Genomic DNA, 20,954 nt, shown 5'->3' with positions numbered 1-20,954 from the left:
CCACTTTTCTAAATCTTTCTAAATGGAACCATGTTAAAAATAACTTATTGATTCTGGTCTTTTAATGCATACTTAAAGCCTTCAGGTGATTATTCAGACCTTTATGGATACTTTCTATAAATTTCTTTTTTATTTGGCTGGGCGGGAACGCACAGGAAGAAATACTACTCTTAATTTCACTAAAAGTGAGTTTGAAACTGAAATGATAGTCAAATAGGGACATATTAAAATTCTCTCTAGAAGGGTAAAAGTAATGATTCTTTAGACCTGCAGCTTGAGTCCAGGAGATAAAACTCAGCCCATTGGAGCAGCACGCCTAGTGAAGTCTCTCAAGAAAGAGAAGTTGTGGTTTTTGTTTGTTTGTTTTTTGTTTTGTTTTTTAATGTTTATTTTTGGAGGAGAGAGCGACAGAGTGTGAATTGGGAGGGGAGAGAGAGAGGGAGATACAGGATCTGAAGCAGGCTCCAGGCTCTGAGCTGTCAGCACAGAGCCCGATGCAGGGTTTGAACCCATGCACCTCGAGATCACGGCCTGAGCCGACCGAAGTCAGACGCTCAACCCACTGAGCCACCCAGGCGCCTCAAGAGGAATTTTGTTCTAACTGCATATAAGCTGACCAAGAACCACTGCTTAGATGATTCCTTGTCATTTGTTCCGCACCGCCCTCCCATCCCCAGCCTTCTCCCTGGGAAAGGGGCCAAAGTTTGAGGCGTGTATTTGCTAGGAGTCCCTGAAGATCATCCTCTTTGAACAAAGCCAGAAAGGAGGCTCCCCCTGCCAGGAAAGCCAGGCGCTGGCCCAGCGTGCTTAGGGGAGGGACCCCGTTAAGCTGGACGCGGGCGCTGGGTTCAGATCCAGCCCTACCACCTGTTAGCTCCGCATCGGTGGGAAAGTTGATTCACCGATTTGTGCCCTGTTTTCTCGTTTGGAAACCTGGACGAGTGCATCTGTCCCCTACAGGCGTTGCAAGAATTTCACGGCCCAAAGTAAACACCCAGTGAATGCCAGCTTCTGTTTATGTTGAGATCTTCTTCCTTTCGGTTCCCTGTTCCTCTTGAAATACTTTGAGTTCCCCTGAAAGTACTCTTTGAACGTGTCATTCTCAGGCTAGCCGATGGGCTGGCGTTGTCAGAACAAGCGCCAGGCAGCTAGGGCGCGTTCACTTCGTCACGCTTTCCCCGAACACAGAACCAGGTTTACTTTCTGCTTCAGAAGGTGGTATCGCCGTAAGCGGGTTTAGGGGTGGGTCCGGTAGGATTTCAGGGTTCGTGTGCTGTAGGATCACTGTTTGGGAAGAATAAGCGGTTAATCGTCCTGCAGTTACCTAGGGCCACGCCGTGCCGTGAGTCCCTGAAGATCATCCTCTTTGAACAAAGCCAGAAAGGAGGCCTCAGCGAGCGTGTGGGCGTGGGCTTCTGCGCCTGTGTCACGCCTGTGTCATGCCTGTGTCGCAGTGGGAACACTCTCGTGGCGGGCCCAGAAGTAACTGGGGATTCGGCTCTCTGCACCTGGCAGACTAACCAGGCACAGAGCATTCCTCACCGGTCTGTACAGTTACGGAGAGTTGAGGTCGCTACCTGCGCAGCCTCCTTAGCATATCAAGGGCTACGCGGGCAAAAAGAAACAGTGGCAAAATACCCAGACTCTACTCAGTCCGAGGGTCGCTGTTTTTAACACCGAGGGCGGCTCTGGGATACATCCTGGTCTGTCGTTTCTTTTGGAAGGGTGAGCCAGATGAAACTGGAGTGTCTAGCTTTTGACCTATAAAATGGCATTTTATTTGTCCAACCCAGTACAGGAATACCAAAGAGGACATACCCCGTTTCCCCGGCTAGCTGATTGTATCTAAGTAAAGATATTTGTAACGCCGTCTGGGTTCAGGATTGGCGTATTAGATTGGGAATGCTAGTTTTTAGTTTGCTTTTGGAAGCAACCTCAGGGAGGTTGGGGTAAGAGAGGATTTCCATCACTTGTTTAATGAGATTTACTGCGTGTTAATCCCTCCTTGAATCATTTACCCTAGTGTCCGATCTTCTACAATGGATGGGCTGGAGAGATCCAGGCCCATGCTGTGGTTCAAGAGTTGGATCTGGCCCGAGGGCCACCTCTAGCCTAAGCTAATTCATTCAAGTCACAGGCTGCTCATCACTTTGTTTCAAGTCCATTTGAATGTTAAGTTGCCAGTTACCCATTTTATCAAAACTCAGCATCTGATAATGAGACAATTTTTGAGAGAGAGACAGAGCTCAAGTGGGGAGGGGAAGAGAGAGAGAGGAAGACGCAGAATCTGAAGCGGGCTTCAGGCTCCGAGCTGTCAGCACAGAGCCCGATGCGGGGCTCGAGCCCACGAACCACGAGATCATGACCTGAGCCGAAGTCCGACACTTAAGCCACTGAGCCACCCAGGTGCCCCGGAAAGCGATATTTTATTACAACCAAATTCTAATTATTTACAGAATAATGTCAGTAGGAATATCCCTTTATTCTCTTTTCCTTGTCTCTTGTTCCTCTCCCTCTTTGTACCTTACCACACCCTCTGTCGTCCCTTATTGATTGTTCTACTCCTGGTATGATGCTAATATACACTGCATAATTAGTTGCTAAAAGGTTTATTCCCTGCCCTTTTGACCCAGAGCGCAGGTGAAAGAATGCTACTTTGAGCATCATTTGACTCCTTTGTTGCGCAAACGCTATTGAGTACCTACTACATACTAGTCCCTATACATAGATGTTTGTATATGAGAGGGAGAGAGAGACCAGTGGATAGCATGGCTGGGGGCTTATTTGGCATATTCCCACCTCGTGTGTTAAATATACACACAAAATCCATTCGGCGCCAGTGAGGAGAGTTTGGGAAGCCTTCCCAGAGAAGGTGTTTGAAACTGAGTGAGAGTGGGGCGCCTGGGTGGCTCTGTCGGTTAAGTGTCCGACTTCGGCTCAGGTCATGATCTCACGGTTTGTGAGTTTGAGCCCCGTATCGGTCTCTGTGCTGACAGCTCAGAGCCAGAAGCCTGCTTCGGATTCTGTGTCTCCCTGTCTCTCTCTCTCTGCCCCTCGCCAACTCGTACTCTGTCTCTCAAAAAAATGAATAGACGTGAAAAAAATTTTTTAAAAAATGATAAGAATTCACCAGGAGAAGAAAGAGAAACATGTCAGGTAGAGGTAGCAACGAGGCTTGAGCATAGGTGAAGAGCTGGGTCAGTCTTAAAACTTGGACCATGGGAGGAAATGGATTTAAATAATACAGCTTTTCTCTAGATCAGTATTTTGACTTGTAGGGTATGGATTATGGTTCTTTGTTCATTCTTACTTATACGTTGGTTCTATAATAGATTATTTTGGTCCTCTCTTTTCCTTATGACTGCAATTTCTTGTCTTTGAAGTCTTAATTGAATTCATGTTCTTATTATTTCACAGAGTGAAGCAACTGTTAGGAATTTTTTCCTGCACCTTGAGTTGTATTTTCTTCTGATAGGGAGACAGGATCCAAAGATAGGATCTCTAAGTTCTTCCATGCTTTTTCTCTCTCTTTTTTCCCCTTGCTATAAGTTGGTTTGAGGAGTGGTCATATATTTCTTTTGACCTTGATCATGCTTGGGTAGCTCAGGTCAGATTTTCTGTTTCTGCTGATATAATGAGGATTACTCTTTGACCTGTTTGTCATGCTATCTGACCATAGATTGTTTCCCTTCTTCCCAGCTACAGTTGAGGGCTTTGTTTTGTGGTCCATTCGTGACTATTGTTGCTATAGCCTGATGTCATGGCCAGAGAAGTGGGGATACCCACCTGAGGTGGAATGCGGTCTTTGCTAGGATACCTGGGCTCTGCCTTCTCTCTCTCCACAGATTGTGGTCATTGTGCTGCATCTCATTTCATCCTACTTGGTGTGGAGAAAAACCAGTCTGCCTTTCATTCATGTCTCCAGTTCTGGTGAATATCTAAGAGGCTTTATTTCACATCAGCCTTACTGAACTTTCCATCTTTTCACACATGATTCTCCTGAAGCAATTTCCATTGGTCCTAGATCAAAAAATTAAAAAAAGGAAGGCTACACGGTTTACTTCCTTTGAGATTTTGAAGTTCCTTGGGATAATTCTCAAGATTCCCACTGGTCTGGCTTTTAGAGAAGTGGGGCCTTGTTCCTGGGTCTTCAGAAATTTGTTTCTTCCCTTCATCATGAAGTTTTATTTTAAGGCTTAGTGTGTTAGACTATGTGTGTTTCCTTGCTTGGTGCTCTTGGTGGAATATTTTTTTGCTGGTCTGCAGTAATTTCATTTTTTGGAGGCTGTTACTCATTTTGCTAGTTGTTGTGGGAAGGATATTCTGTGGTCTGGTTTTCAGCAGTCATCATGACTTGATAGCCAAGGAGAGGCCACAAACAACGCCTTTCTAGCTCTCCATGATTCTGTTCCAGGGATGCAGCCTAGATTTCTTCAATTTGGAAGTAAATTTGCTTGTGGAAGCAACTCCATTGAAATAAATTCGCTCATTATTTATTCTCCAAACATAAGGATAATTATGTTAAGAGGATAGATCGTGACTCCAGGAGGTGAAATTAGCCCATCTGCCTCCAGCTTCAAGAGACGATTGTGCTGATTGATCCGCGGCCGAAGTTTTGGTTGGAGGAAAGATAATCGGTGTCCACACCTTCCCCCTGTTGCCATGTAGGTTCTATCAGTTTTCTGTATTTTTCATCGTCATGTGCCTAGGCAAGGTTGTTTGGCAGCCCTGTCCAAGAAGATCATGCCTGATCCATGAATCAGTCGCTCTCAGATGCCATAAAAGTAATGTGACTTTGCAAACACCACCCAATCCCTTAGGAGACTTACTGCTTTTGGGATGAAGACTTCTATCAGCTCGCGAAACTGGAGCCTCAAACGCATATGTAATTGCCCCACTTGGCAGTTCTGTTCTGAATCATCCTTTTTCCATGGCACAGGCTATGTGAGAACTGAATGCACTTGAGAATGAGTGGGTTTGGTGTTTTGCTTCAGTCTTCAGTGTGCCCGACACCGTAGATTTGCTTTGGGTAACGCTACCCCACTTGTTTTTTTTAACCCCAGTCTTAACAGAGGGACCTCATAAGTGGCTGACTGCCTTCCCATCATGTCTTACCTGAGCTCAGCTAACTTATGTGGACAGTGGGGTTGTCTGGCCTCTGGGCAGGGTGACACAGTCCCGGGCAGAAAAATCTTCCAAACGTTTACAGAGTAAAGGGTGAACTCAGTTCTCTTTCCTCCACTTACCTCTCTCCTCCCCGACGGCCCCTTTGAGAAGAAGGAAAGCCGTTTTCTCTGGGCCGTGGCAACTTGAAGAATTGGGACGGGTCTCCCTACGCTTGGCTGTGGGACTCCTGAAGTCTTCTGTTTTCTCCCTCCTCCTCTGGGGAAATTAGCAACTTTATTTGGAGGGGATTCAAAGACATGCAGAGTTCATGCGTTTAAGAAAAAGAATAGAATTTATTGTGGAACGTAGCATCCATTTGCTGTTCCTTTGGTTTTATAGTTAGTTCTTCAAATAGTTTCATAAGTGAATTAAGTGCTGACAAGCCTTCACCCCCGGAGGAGGGTAATATTACCTCAAATCCTCACATACCTTTTTACAAATAAAAGCATCAGAGGATTCTCTTCTCCTCTTCCTCTTCGTTCTTCAAGTCTGGCAGCAACTAGTTAATTTTGAAACTGCCAGAGAGATTATTTCTATGTTCTACTGCACCTCTGGGAGAAGAATGGAATCTCCTCTTTTTGTCCATATGCTGACAAAAATCTAATTTCAGAGGGCAATGATGTCACCAGCTAATGAGCAAAATATTTCTTACTAAACAGATGAGTCCTTCCCTGGTTCCTTTGTGAAACAGAGGGAAAAAAACCTCACAATGTGTTTCGTATTGTCTGTAGTTACTCTGACAACTCATAAACACTTCACAATGTAATTCCGACTTCTTTAGAGAGTGAGACTAATTTTTTTTTGTAAACGCGAAGAATAGCACATTAAACTGATGGCTGTGACCAGAAGGCCCCTGCCACGGCTGGACACTGATCACAGGTACTCATCAGTGCTGATCTTGAACATACCGGGCAGGAGCCAATGTGCTGCCCCCAAGGCAGGGAGTGACCTTGAATGCATCACTTCTTGGACCAGCGCAGGATGATCAGGCATGTTGGAGAGATTATGAAATCAGGCTTGGAGAAGAGGAGGGCCGGAAAGCTGCTGTTGATCGGTGTCACATGCTGTTTAGAAGGGCAACAGCGGCAGCCGACTCTCTGCCTGTCCAAGGAGGCAGGCCCCTAAGGCCGCGGGGGCAGAAAGAAGTGAGGCCTTGGGGCCATCTAAACACTGGCCTTCGAGGATCCCGGAGGGACACAGAAATGCCCCCAGCCTCCCAGCGAGTGTTCCTCCCCTCAGTGAAACATGTCTCAGTTTCCCCCGCCAAAGGTGAGTCCAATCATGTTTTTTGTTTTTTAATTTTTTAACGTTTATTTTTGAGAGAGGCAGAGCATGAGCAGGGGAGGGGCAGAGAGAGAGGGAGACGCAGAATCCAAAGCAGGCTCCAGGCTCCGAATGTCCTCACAGAGGCTGATGAGGGGTTCGAACTCACCAACTGTGAGATCGTGACCTGAACCAAAGTCCGACACTTAACTGACTGAGCCACCCAGGCACCCAATTCTCCCACTTCTGAATGCCTGTATCTCTCTGTTCCTCTTCTGGGTGTTTCTCACGGCTACTCTCGCTAATCCTGTTTCTGAACTTCTCTGTGGGCTCTCTCTCCCCCAAGACTTGCGGATTGCAATCTTTGCAGCCCCAGTAAAGTCCACTCACTCCTGTTTCAACTCCTTGGAGGCATCCATCCATTGATTTCAACCAGAAAATATCCATTTATCACAGACACAGACAGTATTTTTAATTGCTTCAGTGTAAAAAGATATTATGTTGAGTGTTGGCAATTGTGTAAGGAAATAGGCACTCTTTTTATACAACTTGTGAGCTTTAAAAGTAATACAGTGTCGGGGCGCCTGGGTGGCTCAGTTGGTTGAGCGACTGACTTCGGCTCAGGTCATGATCTCGCAGTTCGTGGGTTCGAGCCCAGCGTCGAGCTCTGTGCTGACAGCTTAGGGCCTGGAGCCTGCTTCAGATTCTGTGGCTCCCCCTCTCTCTACCCCTCCCCTGCTCATGCTCTGTGTCTCTCTGTCTCTCAATAATAAATAAACGTTAAAAAAAAAAAAAGTAAAAAAAAAAAGTAACACTGTTTTCATCTGACCAAATTTTTAATATCTATCCAAGGACTTTAAGCTATGTCCATCTTCTAATTGTTTTTCTAAAAAGAAGAATGTGTTAGATGTGTTAGAAATTTGACAATGAAGTTCATCAGAGTATTGTTTATGATCTTGAAAAATTGGAAACATTCCACTGTCTAATGATTCAGGGCATTAAGAAAACTAGGGTATATTTCTGTGAATACTACTGAATCCTTAATATATTGTAATTGTTGGCTGTTTGTTGACATAAGAAAAATGTTCAAAATTTAAAAAGCAGATTTTAGAACTGTTTGAACAGTATCCATTGAGGGCTCCACAGTTTCTCTAAAGGAAACTTTCAGAGGCAGCGGTGTGGCTCAGAGGGTAGCGGCTGGAATCAGGCCCTTTGTTTCTACAACTGTGTGTTCATGTGAGGGGGGCTTGGGGACCCTGGTAGTGACTGTGGGAGATAGGGCAGCTAACGATCACAAAGTCACACTTTTTTTATAAAAAGCAAACAAAACATAGAAACCTAAGGGTATGTAGTGTGGGGGGGGGGGGTGTGCACGCGTGCATGCATGTGTGTGTGTCAAAAGCAGGAGCATAAAAACCAAAATATGACAAATTTTTTGAGTGTGGGAGGGTTCAGGTGATTTCTTTTTCTCCTTCTGTATCTGCATATTCCACATTTTGTGATTGAAAGCGTATCACATGTAATCAGAAATAAACATTTACTGAAATACAGACGAATAGGACAGTGGCCCTGGTCTCCTCAGTGATACGCTGGTTACCATATACTTGGCTGAGTCCTGTCACTGTGTGTGCTCTCAGCCACCCAGGTTCTAGAAGAAGAGGAAAGCCAGGAGGGCTTTCCAAGGGAGTTGACCTATGGACTGAATATTGAAGGATGGGTAGGAGGAGATGGGGTGGGCAGAGATATTCCCAGAAAAGGAATCTGCCAGTGCGAAGGTGTGCAGGCACATGCGAGATGGAATATTAGAGATGCTCTGAGGGGGTCGAAGGATGAGAACCAGACGCTATGAGAGGCCTTTCCCTGTAGTATCTGCATCCATATCCACAGTAGCCGGGGCAGGGCAGGGCTCTAACCCTGCGACGTCCCACACTCCACAGGAAGGCCTTTGGACTCTGCCCTGAGGACCTAACGAACCATTCCTTAGGATGGGAGGCTGATGCTCAAATCTGTTCTCAGCAAATTTGCACACTTCCCGCGCAATAAGTACATTCAAGCCCACCACCCAGTGGGCAGGATCAGCCATGCCCTTCCTTCATGAAGCTTCTTCCCTGGTTTCCAACTGAACTGCCTTCCACCAAGAAGCTTCCCAGGGTGGCCTGGCCCAGCCTCGTCTCTCAAATATCCCACAGTTGACTCAGATCCCACAGCAGGGGCTGGGAACAACAGGGCCAGAGAGTCTAAACTTCTCGTTCCACATCGATGACACACGCGTTTGCCGAGGACCCACTGTGGGTGGGGCGTGCACTGGGCACCGTGAGTGTAAGGAGGGAGAACAGACATGGCCCCTGTGGACTTTCACGTCTTCTAAAGGACGAGCAGTCTTGGATGCCCTTATAGTGCCCAACATGGAGGACCTCCATAAAGACCTGAATCCTCCTTGGAGAGTCGTATCAGTGACAGCTAATGGGGGGGGAGGGGGTACAGGAGGACCAGGCCACCAAGAGGATGGGCAGGGATGCGTCCTACCCCCACCCTCCTCACAGAACCTGGTGCAGTCAGGGCCCGGCTTCCTGTGCATCTCACAGGACATCCAGAGCTGCCGACCAGGCTCTAGGCCTCACACTCAGGATCTCCTTTGGAGGCTGATCACCGCCTGTTTTATAAATCGGAGAAATTAAGAAACATGCCCAAGCAGACGCTGTTCACGGGTGACATGAAGGGGCCCTGAGCCTACCTCTGACCAGGTTCAGAGTTCCAGCTCCTAATTCGGCTCAGAATCTTCTCTGTGTCTGAACAGCCTGTTCAGACCCAGCCTCAAATGTGGGCCACATCATTAGTTTTCACATGTTTTCTTTGCCGTTGCTATTTACATAGCCCCTACAACAGCAGTTTGGTAGAATTAAAATTGGTCTTGTTTGGATTCCAATCAGCAAGACTGCAGATGTCATAAGCACTTACTGAGCTCCACTTGTAGGTTGTACAGACACAAAGGTTTTTTTAAATATTTATTTTGAGAGAGAGAGAGAGAGAGGGAATGAATGAATGGCAGAGAGGAAGGGAGATAGAGAATTCCAAGCAGGCTCTGTGCTGCCAGTGCAGAGCCCAATGCGGGGCTCGATCACACAAACCAAAGGTCATGACCTGAGCCGAAATCCAGAGGCGGATGCTTAGCCAACTGAGTCACCCAGGCGCCCCCCCCCACAAATTTTAAAACAACACTTTAAGATCAATGTTACTGGATCAAATGTGCATGGAGGAACACTAAGACCCAGAGATGTGAAGTGATTTGCTGGAGGACCTGGAAATTCAACTAGGTCTAGTTGTTGAATTGTTCTAGGTTGTTCTAGCTCCAAAGGCCTTCGGCTTTCCTCTTCCCTCTACCCCGCTCCCATGGGGCATGTGCATTTTCTTAGTTTGCACCAAGCAGCAAGGAAATTCAGCCGAGGGTTTCTCCTGACAGTTTTAAGGAACTCTAAGCATAACGTTGCGTGCAACGTGGTTGGCGGTCTCGGGTGAAGAAAGCTCACGTGCACGTTGGAGGTGCAGGAGCCAAACCATGAAGTTTCAGATTCTGCCTCTGCCACTGACCGCCTGGGAAACGAGGTCAAATGGGTAAAGATTAGCCCAGTGCCTGGGAATTACGAGCACACCGTAAACACGGGTGTCAGAAACATGATGTCGCAAAAGCACCCGCCACAGTGGGTGGCACAGGTGGACCCTTAGGAGGCAGCGGGGGAGGGGGTGTCGGTGAGTGTATGGGCAGAGCGAGGCAGTATGGGGAAGGTGCAGCAAACCCTCATGGGGAGAGAGAATGGGAAATCCCTTTAGGGGTTGGAGGAGACACTTCCGAGGAGAAAATTGGGGGAGAGGGGATTCATGCAGCTCTTGTTGAAGGGCGAGAGACACCAAAGGGGCAGAGCGAAGGACAGACACCCAGGACAAAGAGATAGATGGGGTTCTGGTGGTCTGTGGCATTGGCTAGGACCTCTGCTGCGTGGTAAAAAGGGTGTGTGTGTGTGTGTGTGTGTGTGTGTGTGTGTGCGCGCGCGCGCGCGCGCGCGCGCACACGCACGTGAAATGTCCTACCAAGTGAGGTAACCTTGCATAATACATACATACAGGCCCAACAAGGAGAGAGGCACCTTGGACTGGGGACAGCTCAGACTGCCCAGAGGGAACACGTGACTTACCCAAGTGGCTGAATTTACTCCTGAAAGACAGACATGACTTGTCACCCACGTCGTAGACTCCACCTGGGTTTTCAGTCCTGTCTTGTTCAGATGATATTCTGTTTAAGTAACAGCATGTGCCCGTCACTCCCCAGACACCCCTGAGAAAATTAAATGATCATCTTGTGACACAGTCCCCGTGCACACATTTCTAGAAGACCAGAGAACCCCAGCTGCTCTGAAATGATTATTGAAACAATTGGGTAAGACAGTTTTAGAAGCATCACCGGACAGGAAATACCTCTCCTACATTGACTTGGGTAGTTAAAATAGAAAAAGGAGTGGGGACAGATAGAAAGTGACAAGTCCAGAAGAAAACCAAAATCACAAGTTTTAATTCAGTAATTTCAAAAATAGCCATTGGAAGGTGTCTATTTTCAATCGAGACTACTCCCTTCAGGGGATGTTTGGAGGAGTATCTGCGAAAGAGATCTTTTTTAAGTTCAGTCACTTGTAAGGGTTAGTCCTTGTCCCGGATTTGCTCAGATTCCCGCGTCCTTTTTTTTCTTTCTCTGGAATTCCATAGACAGTAATTAAGGAACTGGAGGCCAGCGGGAGGTCAGGGAGCCTTCGTCAGTGAAAACAGGGATTGTTTGCCACGTACAACACTCCCTTTTTTCCTTGTGGTGAATAGGAGATTTGCTTAGAGCTGATGACTTATGCCTTTCTTACAAGTTATGCAGTTAGCAAGTAACTGGGGAATCAGTCAGCAGGCAGAAAGCAGCTAATTGAACCCAGTGTCTTCACTTTTTCCTCCTTCGGATGCTAAGCCGTGCTGGTGGCGCCTGTCTGATCATGTAACTCCAAAGGAACATGTTTGAGGAGTGCCTGATCCTCACTTTGAGATCACAGAGTTGACGGAACAGGAGTGAAGACGCGCTCAACGTGGGGAGGGGGCGGGGGGACCAGACGTGCTCGAAATTGCCCCTTAGGCCTGCTAAATGCCGAAGCCGGTAAGTTCGTTGGATGTGTTTAACGTGAAAGGGAAAATGTGCTTTCTGTCCCTGCAAGGAAAAGCTTTTTTGACTGCTCCCAGCTAGGATGCTTTCCTCTTTTCTGTTCAGCTTCTTCGAGATTTGTCCTCCTTCCCTTCTTTCCTTCCCTGCTATGGAGCCCCGAGCCTTCTTTCCCAGCACGCTCACCCAATAAGGCATAGCTTTGGGGGGAGAATAGGGGATTTTAATCTGAGAATAAAGGGATTCTCAAGAGACTGAGTGTACGTGGTTGGAGCCCAGTTGTCATCGTGGAGGCTTTCAGTGCGGAGGACTGGACTGCAGACTGCCTTGCCTGATGCAGCTTTTCATAATGCTGCAGCCGACCCGCTTCCTTCCCTTACGGTTAACGCCGCTGGCAGTGCAGACCTGGGAAATGGAAGCGTCTCTGTTTGATTCTGCACCCAGTCGACCAGAAACTGCTGTGTGAATTTCGCAAGCAAAATACGTTTCCGATTTCAGACTATTTCAGAAATGCTTAAATATGTTATAGCGGGGGGTGTGTGTGTGTGTGTGTGTGTGTGTGTGTGTGTGTGTGTCTCCAGGGGAGATAAACTGACTTAGTCTGGCTGCTAATTGCAACAGTGGGCTGGGTGTCGAGAGAGCCGGGGAAGCAAGCTGAGCGTTGTTTCTGCAAAAGGCACAGTCGTAATCCTGCGCTCACCCTGGGCTCCAGCAGCCCCCAGAGGGACTCCGGTGGCTCCTTGCGAGTTCAGTTTAACTTTTATTAGGGAACAGTGCTCCCGCGCCTGCAACACTGTGCCGCGCAGCTTTTGGAAAGCATTTGTCACAGCGCACCTTAGCTGCTAGAACCGTTTGTTGGGGGGGGGGGGGGAGGTGGCCGTGAAGTATCTGTTACCCACCTGCAGGGACGGGCTGGAGAGCGCGGGATGCTGCCGTTCCATTTGCTCGACTCACACACTTTTCTGTCTACAGATGCTATTAATTGTGTTCCCTTTTTTCCGATCCTCCTCTGCGTAGCTGTGTTATGAAAAGTCCTCCACGCTGGCCCCATGTCTTTCCTATTAGAACATTGCAGATGTGTCAAGGATGCACATGTTCCAAAAGAAGCTGAGAAGGAAGGAGGCTCCACCCTCCTTGGCCTGCCAAGTGGGCCCCATAGGCCCCTCATTCAGCGCCCTGGCAGGCGAATGGTGCACTATCTCTTTAAAGCAGCTCTAGTTTTGTGCCTTGGCTTGGTCAATTTGTTATGGTTTAAAACTGTGGAGCCAGCTGTCTGTAATCTGATGTAATGTTGCCATGGAAACCAGCAATGAAACACTTAAGCATTCACCACAGAATTACTACATATAGCATTAGCCAAAGTAATTAAAAGTTGAGCCATATGGGCTTTCTGGTGGAAAAATCTGCAATAGAGAGGCTTGGAAATCAAATGTTTCTATTTACAATAACGTAAATCCACTCTTCCACCTCCTTTGGTAGAATAAATTAATTGCCTTTTTCTGCTAACGTTGGGAGGTGAGGGGTTTTATACAGATGATTGCGTTTTCATGCTCTCCTTTAGAAGACGAGCAAATTAAAGTTTACTTCAGTACTATGACCTGGGGCCGGGCAGGGAGAGGAGGAGATACCACCTCGTGTTACAAGGTGCATAAACATATACTGCTATTTTTTACGTTAGTTGATTTAAAACCTGTTCTCTAGTAGTTCTGTTTAATTCTAGGGGTCTGTTTCTTGGAACCAACTATTCATTTTATATGTACTGCAGATTTCCTTCTATGAGAGTTCCTCCAGGTGCACAGATTTCTTTTAAATGTGTGCACACGCATGCATACACAGATACGGTTAAATAGTTTTGTGTTTTTTTTTTTAATTTTCACACCCTCATCTCTGGGGGTGTAATTTCTGAATAAAAAGACACAAGTTATTTTCAGCATTTGGAAAGTGGCATATGCTTATTTAAAAGGAGAGACCTGAAATGAGGAATTTAACTTTATTTAACAGTTTAAATGAAATGCATGCCTTATACACAGTCTATGTTAAAACAGCTGGAGGGAAATTTTTAAAAGCAAATATTTCACAAACTCCTTTTCCTCTGGACTCAGGAGGAAGCGAGAAGTCAACACCTCTCCATCAATAAAATGCATCCTTGGGATACACTGTTCAACTCCAGTGACTTCTAGGCTGACTCATGGGGGATTTTCTATTTAAAAAAAATAATAAAGCATAAAGACAGAAATAGATGACATTTTTCTTCACATAAATTGTGCTGCATCTATCTCGTTTAGTGTCCAAAGCACGATAATGAGAAGTGACTGGTTGTTGTGATTTGTCAATGGCAAACACCTCTAAAATATTCATAATTTTTTTTAGAAAAATAAAAATAACATTAGTTCAAAGTTCTAAAGAGCTCCTGTTTCTCAAATCTAGACGGAACATGTGAAAGCAATTAAATAAGTACCTGGAATATGTTATTTTTTCACCCCGGTGAATCAGGGGGGAGGAAAGTAGGACTCACGGAGGAGGTTTTTGCCTTTAATTCTGTTGCCCTGATTTAGCTATTTTGATTTCTCTCTCAAAAGTTCCCTCTGATGGCACGTTTCCTACATATTTGTGGAATGCACAGGCATACCCCTCCCCCTCACCACCATCAGCAGCCCTCAAGCTAGGTACAAGGTATACATACAAAACTAATTTTCATTCTGTAACATAGCGTCCCATATCTTTGTTCATTTCATTTATACTCACTTCAGAATTTTTAAAATTTTATTTGTCATTTATTTTTAATTTTTTTTAATGTTTATTTATTTTTGAGAGACAGAGTGTGAGCAGGGGAGGGGCAGAGAGAGAGAGACAGAATCAGAAGCAGGCCCTAGGATGTCAGCACAGAGCCGACGTGGGGCTCGAACTCACAAACTGTGAGATCATGACCTGAGCCGAAGTGGGACACATAACCGACTGAGCCACCCAGGCGCCCCTATTTGTTATTTATTTTGAGAGAGAGAGCGCGCGTACAAGCAAGTGGGGGGGGGGAGCGGACAGAGAGAGAGGGCTCTCGCCATCAGTGCAGAGCCCGACATGGGGCTTGATCCCACAAACCGTGAGATCACAACCTGAGCTGAAATTAAGAGTCGGACCCTTAACCAACTAAGCCACCTGGGCACCCATTAACTTTGGAATTTTTTAATACGAGAGTGACAGACATGTTCTAGATTTGTCCCACTATAATCTAATGTTGGTTCTTCTTCTATTGGAATTGCTTAGTTTTAGAGATCCATCAAAAAGGCAGAATAGTTTCAGTGTGAATGTGTAATCCCGTGCCCTAGGGTTCTGTTCGGGTGCTGATGACCCAGCATGAGGGTTAACCAAGTTTCTCATTTTTCTGGTTGACCACTGACCACTTCATCACATATCAACAGTTCAGCCAAGCATAAATGAAAATTCATACCATTCAATACTGTTATGTAGCAGAAGCTGTACTTACTTACTAGTTCATTTTAGTTTTGTTACATTTTAAGTTTTAGGCCAAACACATTAGGCCGAATGGCCAGCATGCAATGTGTATGTAGCCTCCTTCCCCACCCCCCATTACCTGGGGGTCCAATTCGCATTCTTCATCATCAGGTAAGCAGTAGTTCACTTTAATGCTGAGATGGATAGGTAACACTTTAGGAATTATAGAGAAATTGGATACAGTTCACAGAAGGGAAGCCTGAGAAACACCCCTGTCTTGATGACTCACCATTTATGGGTTATAATAATTATTCTTCAGTGGGTGAATGGTTTGCTTACAGTTGTGCAGAGAGAAAGTACAATGGCCTTATGCTGGGAGCCCCAGGGGGAGGACAGAGGCCAGGAAATGGGTTGTATTTATCGCTTACGTAGTGCCATAGTGCCACAGAAATATTTGTGGCCTCCCGACATGCTGCACCGTTTTTCTGCCCAAGTAATTCACAGTATCTCTACCTTGTTTACCCTTGAACTCTTCTCGGCTAACTCTTACTACGTCCCCATTTGATGGTCGATGGAGGCGGGATGATGGAGGAGGGGTGGGAATGTCTTCATGTCAGACCAGCTCAGAGATGTGGGTTTTGTTTTCTGTGGATTGTATGAGGCGTCCCTGTCCTTACCATCTCTGTGAACTAGGTTGGAGGAAATGGAGGGAGGGCTGTTGCCAGGTCGTGCAGGATCAGCCGGGGCTGCTCGCGAGCTGCCTGGGGTAGGGGGGGCTGTGCGCTTCCGCCCCCCGGGAACGTCCGAGCACCCGGCCGGCGCAGCACGCCTTTTGGCCTGTTGGGCCAAAAGCTGCAGACTTCTCTTGCTTTTGCACATTTTGCACCGATAAAACAGAGGAAGCTGCATATTGGACGTTAGAGCTGACTTGGAAACGCAAACCTCATTTTGTTCACAAGGAAAGGATTGTTTTTCACTGGGGTCACTGCTGCGGAGGGAATTTTTTTTTCTCTCTGTAATGTTTGATACTTGAGGGAAAACAGCTGGGTTGAGCATACTCGAGTCGCTGCACACTGAAATGGCATGCTGGGGAATATGCGCTGTGCTGTATGGCTGAAAAGGTCAGCTTTTTCCCTTGTCCCTCGTGGAGGAATGCAGGGTCTGTCCTCACGCGCGCCTCGCGAGCTCTCAGAAGGAGCCGGGAGAGGCCGCAGGCATGGCTGAGATGTGGCGGACTGTCCTAACAAACGCGATAGAAGGCGGCTTTTTGCTTCTCTTCCCTTTTCCTGCCCTGCTGTTTTTGATTTTGGGGGGAGGACTGGAACAAGTCAACAGAATTTTGGTTTGGAGAAGTAGTTGATGACCACGCTAAGCGGTCCTGATGGGCCAGACAGAGGAGAGCCGGGCCCAAACCACAGGAGCGGGACTGGAATTACGGGGCCAGCCTTGTGGAGAGGGCCCCGTCGGAGTTCTCCTAAGAGGACTGGGAAGTAACTGAGACAAGCGCAGGGCATGCTGGGCAGGGGCCTGATGCTCCGGTGAATTAGGCCTCAGGATGGTAGGTGGAGCTTCGCGAACCTGTTGGGCCAATGAGCTGGCGCCCCAGGTTCAGCTGCACAACTGCCCAAGTTCAGACTGGCGGGGAGGCCGGGCTGTACCCAGCTGCCAGAGCAGAGCCCTGGGGCAATTACCTGATTAACTTTTTTCCCTTTGTTTCTTTGCCAGTCAAGAGAACAATCGGATGATGAGACTGAGGAGTCGGTGAAGTTTAAAAGATTACACAAGCTGGTCAGCTCCACTCGCAGAGTGAGAAAGAAACTAATCAGGGTGGAAGAAATGAAAAAGCCCAGCACCGAAGGTAAACACGCAAGCTCGCGGGCACACGTGCGCGCGCACACACACACACACGCGCGCGCACACACACACACACACACACACACACACACACACACTCCGCCCTGCTTATTCCAAAGTAGATCAGCTGGGATCAGCTTTTCAGTAGAAAAAGGGTATGATTTCAAGTGGAAAACGGATTGCATTCTGGCTGAGGCTGGCGGAGAGCGCTTTGGGTGTGCGCGTTAGCTGGGCATTGCTCAGCATGTACGGATCCTGGCATCCGGCATGTCGGGAGCTTAGTCATTTCAGTGTTACAGCAACGCGGGATGGGTAGTATGTGACAACGAAGTCTTCTCAAGGTGTGGCATAGCTTTCATTTTGAGCTTACATCATTCTATGTAAACTTCATTATTTAAAAAAAATTTTTAATGCTTATTTATTTTTGAGAGAGAGAGAGCAGGGGAGAGGCAGAGAGAAAGGGAGACACAGAATCCGAGGCAGGTTCCAGGCTCCGAGCTGTCAGCCCAGGGCCCGACACGGGGCTCGAGCTCAAAACCCGCAAGATCGTGACCCGAGCCAAAGTCAGACGCTCAACCGACTGAGCCACCCAGGCGCCCCTTATATCAACATTATTTTATAACTTCTTCCTAGCCTCTGTGACCAAAGACTGGTGGCTCTTGCCCACGGAGTTTAGTCCAGATTTGATATATGTCCATCTCAAACAAACATCTAACAATCAAGGCACTTAATACCCTTTTTCAGATCTCTGAGGGATGATTTGTTCTTCCTGTAAACAGTCTGAAGACTCCATTCAGATTGGGCTCTAAGGACCTTTCATTCTAAGTGGATCTTAAGAGCTATCTTGCTGGCTAAGCTGCTTGTCAGATGAAGCAATAATGTCAGAAGGGGCATGAGCCTGGACTTATTGTAGTGAATAGTTAACCTTTGAAGTGTGATTATGACGATTTAAATCTCAACCATATCCGTCTCTCCTGTTGTTAGCAGTATGCATTTGCAGCATCTTGTAAAGTTCTCCCAAAAGGATGAAAGAAAAGAGTAAGATTTCCCATTTGGGAAAACAGTAAGTGGACTGGAAAAAATACTGGAGAGACTAGGTCTTATTTTTTAAAAAGCACATTACTTGTTAAAATGTCACACCTACGTCTTAAGGAATTTCAGAATTTTAACACGTAGATTTGAAAATGATCTTCGAGAAGCCTTTTGGTTGTACACTGGTAAGATCAAGCCATGGAGGGGACTGGATTTCCCCTTATTTGCATAGATGAGGGTTTCCTGGTGTTTTTCACTGCTGTTTTTAAATTTCTGTTTGCTGTAATTATTTATCAGTTTAAATCCCCTGGAGAAATAGTGAAGGTGAGGGGATTATGGGAGCGTGAAGGCAAGGGAGGAAGAGAAAGGAGGATGGGAAAGGGCGGTGGGGGGCTGGAGAGAAACGTGCTTATGGGCAATTTCATAGAGGTGTGTGGAATTCCAGGTTCCATTCGGGTGTCTTCTTGTGTGGTAATTCTGTTTGCCTCTGGGTGCAATGCTGATTTTATAGTTGGATGTTTTAACACCTGCTCATCAGTGCTGGTTTTCACAATACAGAATTATAGCCTGATCTCCTCTCACTGGCAGCTCTTAATGAAATCACACACATACTGTCAGTTGGTAATAAATAGTAAGTAGACCCATATGGAATTGCTGTCATTCAACCTTGGGCACCGCGTTTTATTTCATTTTATTTTTAAATGTTTATTTGTTTATTTTGAGAGAGAGAAAGCACAAGTGGGGGAGGGGTGGAGAGAGAGAGAGAGAGAGAGAGAGAGCGAATCTCAAGCAGGTTCTGTGCTGTCAGCGCAGAGCCTGATGTGGGGCTCAGTGTCACAAACCATGAGATCGTATCATGATCTGAGCTGAACACTTAACAGACTGAGCCACCTAGGCACCCCTCGGCACCACATTTTAAAACAAACCTTGCATACTTGGCAAAATTAAATCTCAAAGATAGCCAATAGATTGGTGATTCTTGTCCATAAACGAGATGGAACGATTCACGTACCTGGTGCTGGGCCTGCCACCTGGTTGCATAGTCCTACAGAAAAGTCATTTGCATTCGGGCCGCCTTTTCCACTAGACTAACATCTGATAACAGTACAGCAATACTCTGTTTGCATATTTATGTCAGAACAGATCAGTCCAAGTATCTCTGAGAGACACGGTGGAAAAGGGGAAGAATATACCTGGAGAGGTAGCTTTAGGGTAAAAAGTAGTCATTGTATGGACTTCTAGCCCTGAACTATAATTCACCTGAGTCTGGATTAGGTTCCACAGATGAAACATGGATTAAATGAGCCTGAGTCCCAATTAACCTCTGGTGTCTGATGAATTGGGGAGCAAGGGTGCCATTAAGTGGGCAGGTGGGTATTGCCAGCTCAGGCTGCCCACGAGACCGGACCAGACTAGACGAGAGCTCCCTCTAGCCCCTGTGGAACGGAACTCTGTGAGGCTCCTCATTGACAGAAGAGCTGGTTCTTGGCCCTTGAATCTGCAAAGCAGGAAAGATTCACATTCCCAATAACCCCTCCTTTGCCACCTCTGGACCTTCAAAGAGTTGAGCCTTTTGGCTTCCCACATGTCTGTGCCAATGCTAAGTTTTCTGAAGGATAATTAACCTTTACTGAGAGCATTCTGTGTGCCAGCCACTTGCCTAAACACTTTAGATTCTGTGTTTCTTTTAATATGTCATCCCCAGAATAGCCACCAGAGGCAGGCATTCATACCACCCTCGTTTCACAAATGAGGGCACTGACCCGCCAAGAGGTTAAATAATTCACTCAAGGTCACTGAGCCTGCTGGCAGAAGGCCCGGAATTAAGTCCAGGCAGCCTGGGTCTTCACTCTGTTCCCACCCCTTCCCCACCGCCCCCTGGCTCTGGAGTCCTGGGAGAGCCATGAGAGTTCCGTCTCTCACCTGGTCTCACCCATGTAACTGAGTTTCAGGTCCTCCTCCAGGGCATGGATGACCCTAGACAGTATTAAATCGTAGGCCAGGTCAGTGCCCTCCATTGGCCCGTTTCTGTGCTTTTTTCCCCTAGAGCTGATACGCACCTACCTTCCACCATTGTTCCAGCTTATCTGTAACCCCATAATGAATGAATCATTAGCTTTCGTTCAGTGCTTTTTACCTTACAGAGCACCTTTACGTATTTCACTTAATTTTATCCTTAAAAAAAAATTAAAGTTATTTAAGAAAGAGAGCAGTGGAGGGGCAGAGAGAGAGGGGGAGAGAGAGACTCCCAAGCAGGCTCCACACTGTCAGCACGGAGCCTGATGAGGGGCCCGATCTCACAAGATCATGACCTGAGCTGAGATCAAGAGTCAGACACTTAACTGACCGCGCCCCTAATTTCATCCTCGTAACAGCCTTGCAGCAGATAGTTCTGATAGGTAGACATTATTACAGGCGAGGGGACAGGCTCAGAGCAATGAAATAATTGCCCAAGGTCATGGAGATGGTGAGTGGCAGAGACAGAGCTGGAATCGGGGCGTAAATCTGTGTTCTTGGCATTACGTCACCCCAAATCCTACCCCTGTTAAAATCACCTTCCTTCCATATTCTGATCTCAGCTGACCAGGAGAGAGAAAGGTCGCTATGTGAAACAGGTCACACCAAATGATGATGGGGTCAGTGCACGCTGACTGTCATTCTCCCCATTAAATAGTTGTACTTGGAGGCCCCAGAAGGAGAGAAGCAGGCCTGTAAACCCCAGGAATCAAGTGAAGGCTGGGATTTCAGGCCTCGGGTCAGACACAGACGGAAGAACGTACCCTATGCAAGGCCTGCCCTCGGCACACAGCATTTGCCCCCATTTCCCTCCAAGCTCCTTACCAAATGCAGGGTTTTCAGGATCAGGACGCAGAGCTCTACAGGTCATGGACATGTGTGCACCGGCTGGTTCCAGACTCAGATGTGTCATGGAAGTATTGGAATCTCTGATGACAAACCTAAACGCAGAGTCCAGAACGTTTCCAGACCACTGTTGGGCGACAGA

General features: G+C 46.9%; 1 protein-coding gene and 1 long non-coding RNA gene across 19 annotated transcripts in view; one reads left to right on the top strand and one right to left on the bottom strand.

Annotated features, from left to right (window-relative positions):
* LOC106965852 (sterile alpha motif domain-containing protein 5) overlaps positions 1-20,954 on the top strand; it is a 949,459-nt gene that overhangs the window by 885,263 nt on the left and 43,242 nt on the right. For 13 of the 18 annotated variants that reach the window (XM_053223339.1, XM_027056666.2, XM_053223344.1 and 10 more), the window contains one exon: positions 16,790-16,922. In XM_053223339.1, the coding sequence (XP_053079314.1) occupies positions 16,790-16,922 (133 nt within the window). Of the gene's footprint in view, positions 1-3,073; positions 6,436-7,201; positions 11,612-15,847; positions 16,186-16,211; positions 16,623-16,789; positions 16,923-20,954 lie in introns of those variants that run through there. The other 5 variants (XM_027056674.2, XM_027056675.2, XM_027056678.2 and 2 more) reach the window with 5 other exon arrangements.
* Positions 10,973-13,384, bottom strand: LOC128315762 (uncharacterized). The gene is made up of 2 exons (XR_008298843.1): positions 12,514-13,384; positions 10,973-12,019 (listed from the first exon to the last, which is right to left on the bottom strand). It is a non-coding gene; the product is annotated as an uncharacterized LOC128315762 (long non-coding RNA).

This window comes from Acinonyx jubatus, chromosome B2 (assembly GCF_027475565.1).
Source record: "Acinonyx jubatus isolate Ajub_Pintada_27869175 chromosome B2, VMU_Ajub_asm_v1.0, whole genome shotgun sequence".
NCBI lineage: Eukaryota > Metazoa > Chordata > Mammalia > Carnivora > Felidae > Acinonyx > Acinonyx jubatus.
Note: the sequence above shows the minus strand (reverse complement) of the source record. Positions and strands in the feature narration are given on the sequence as shown.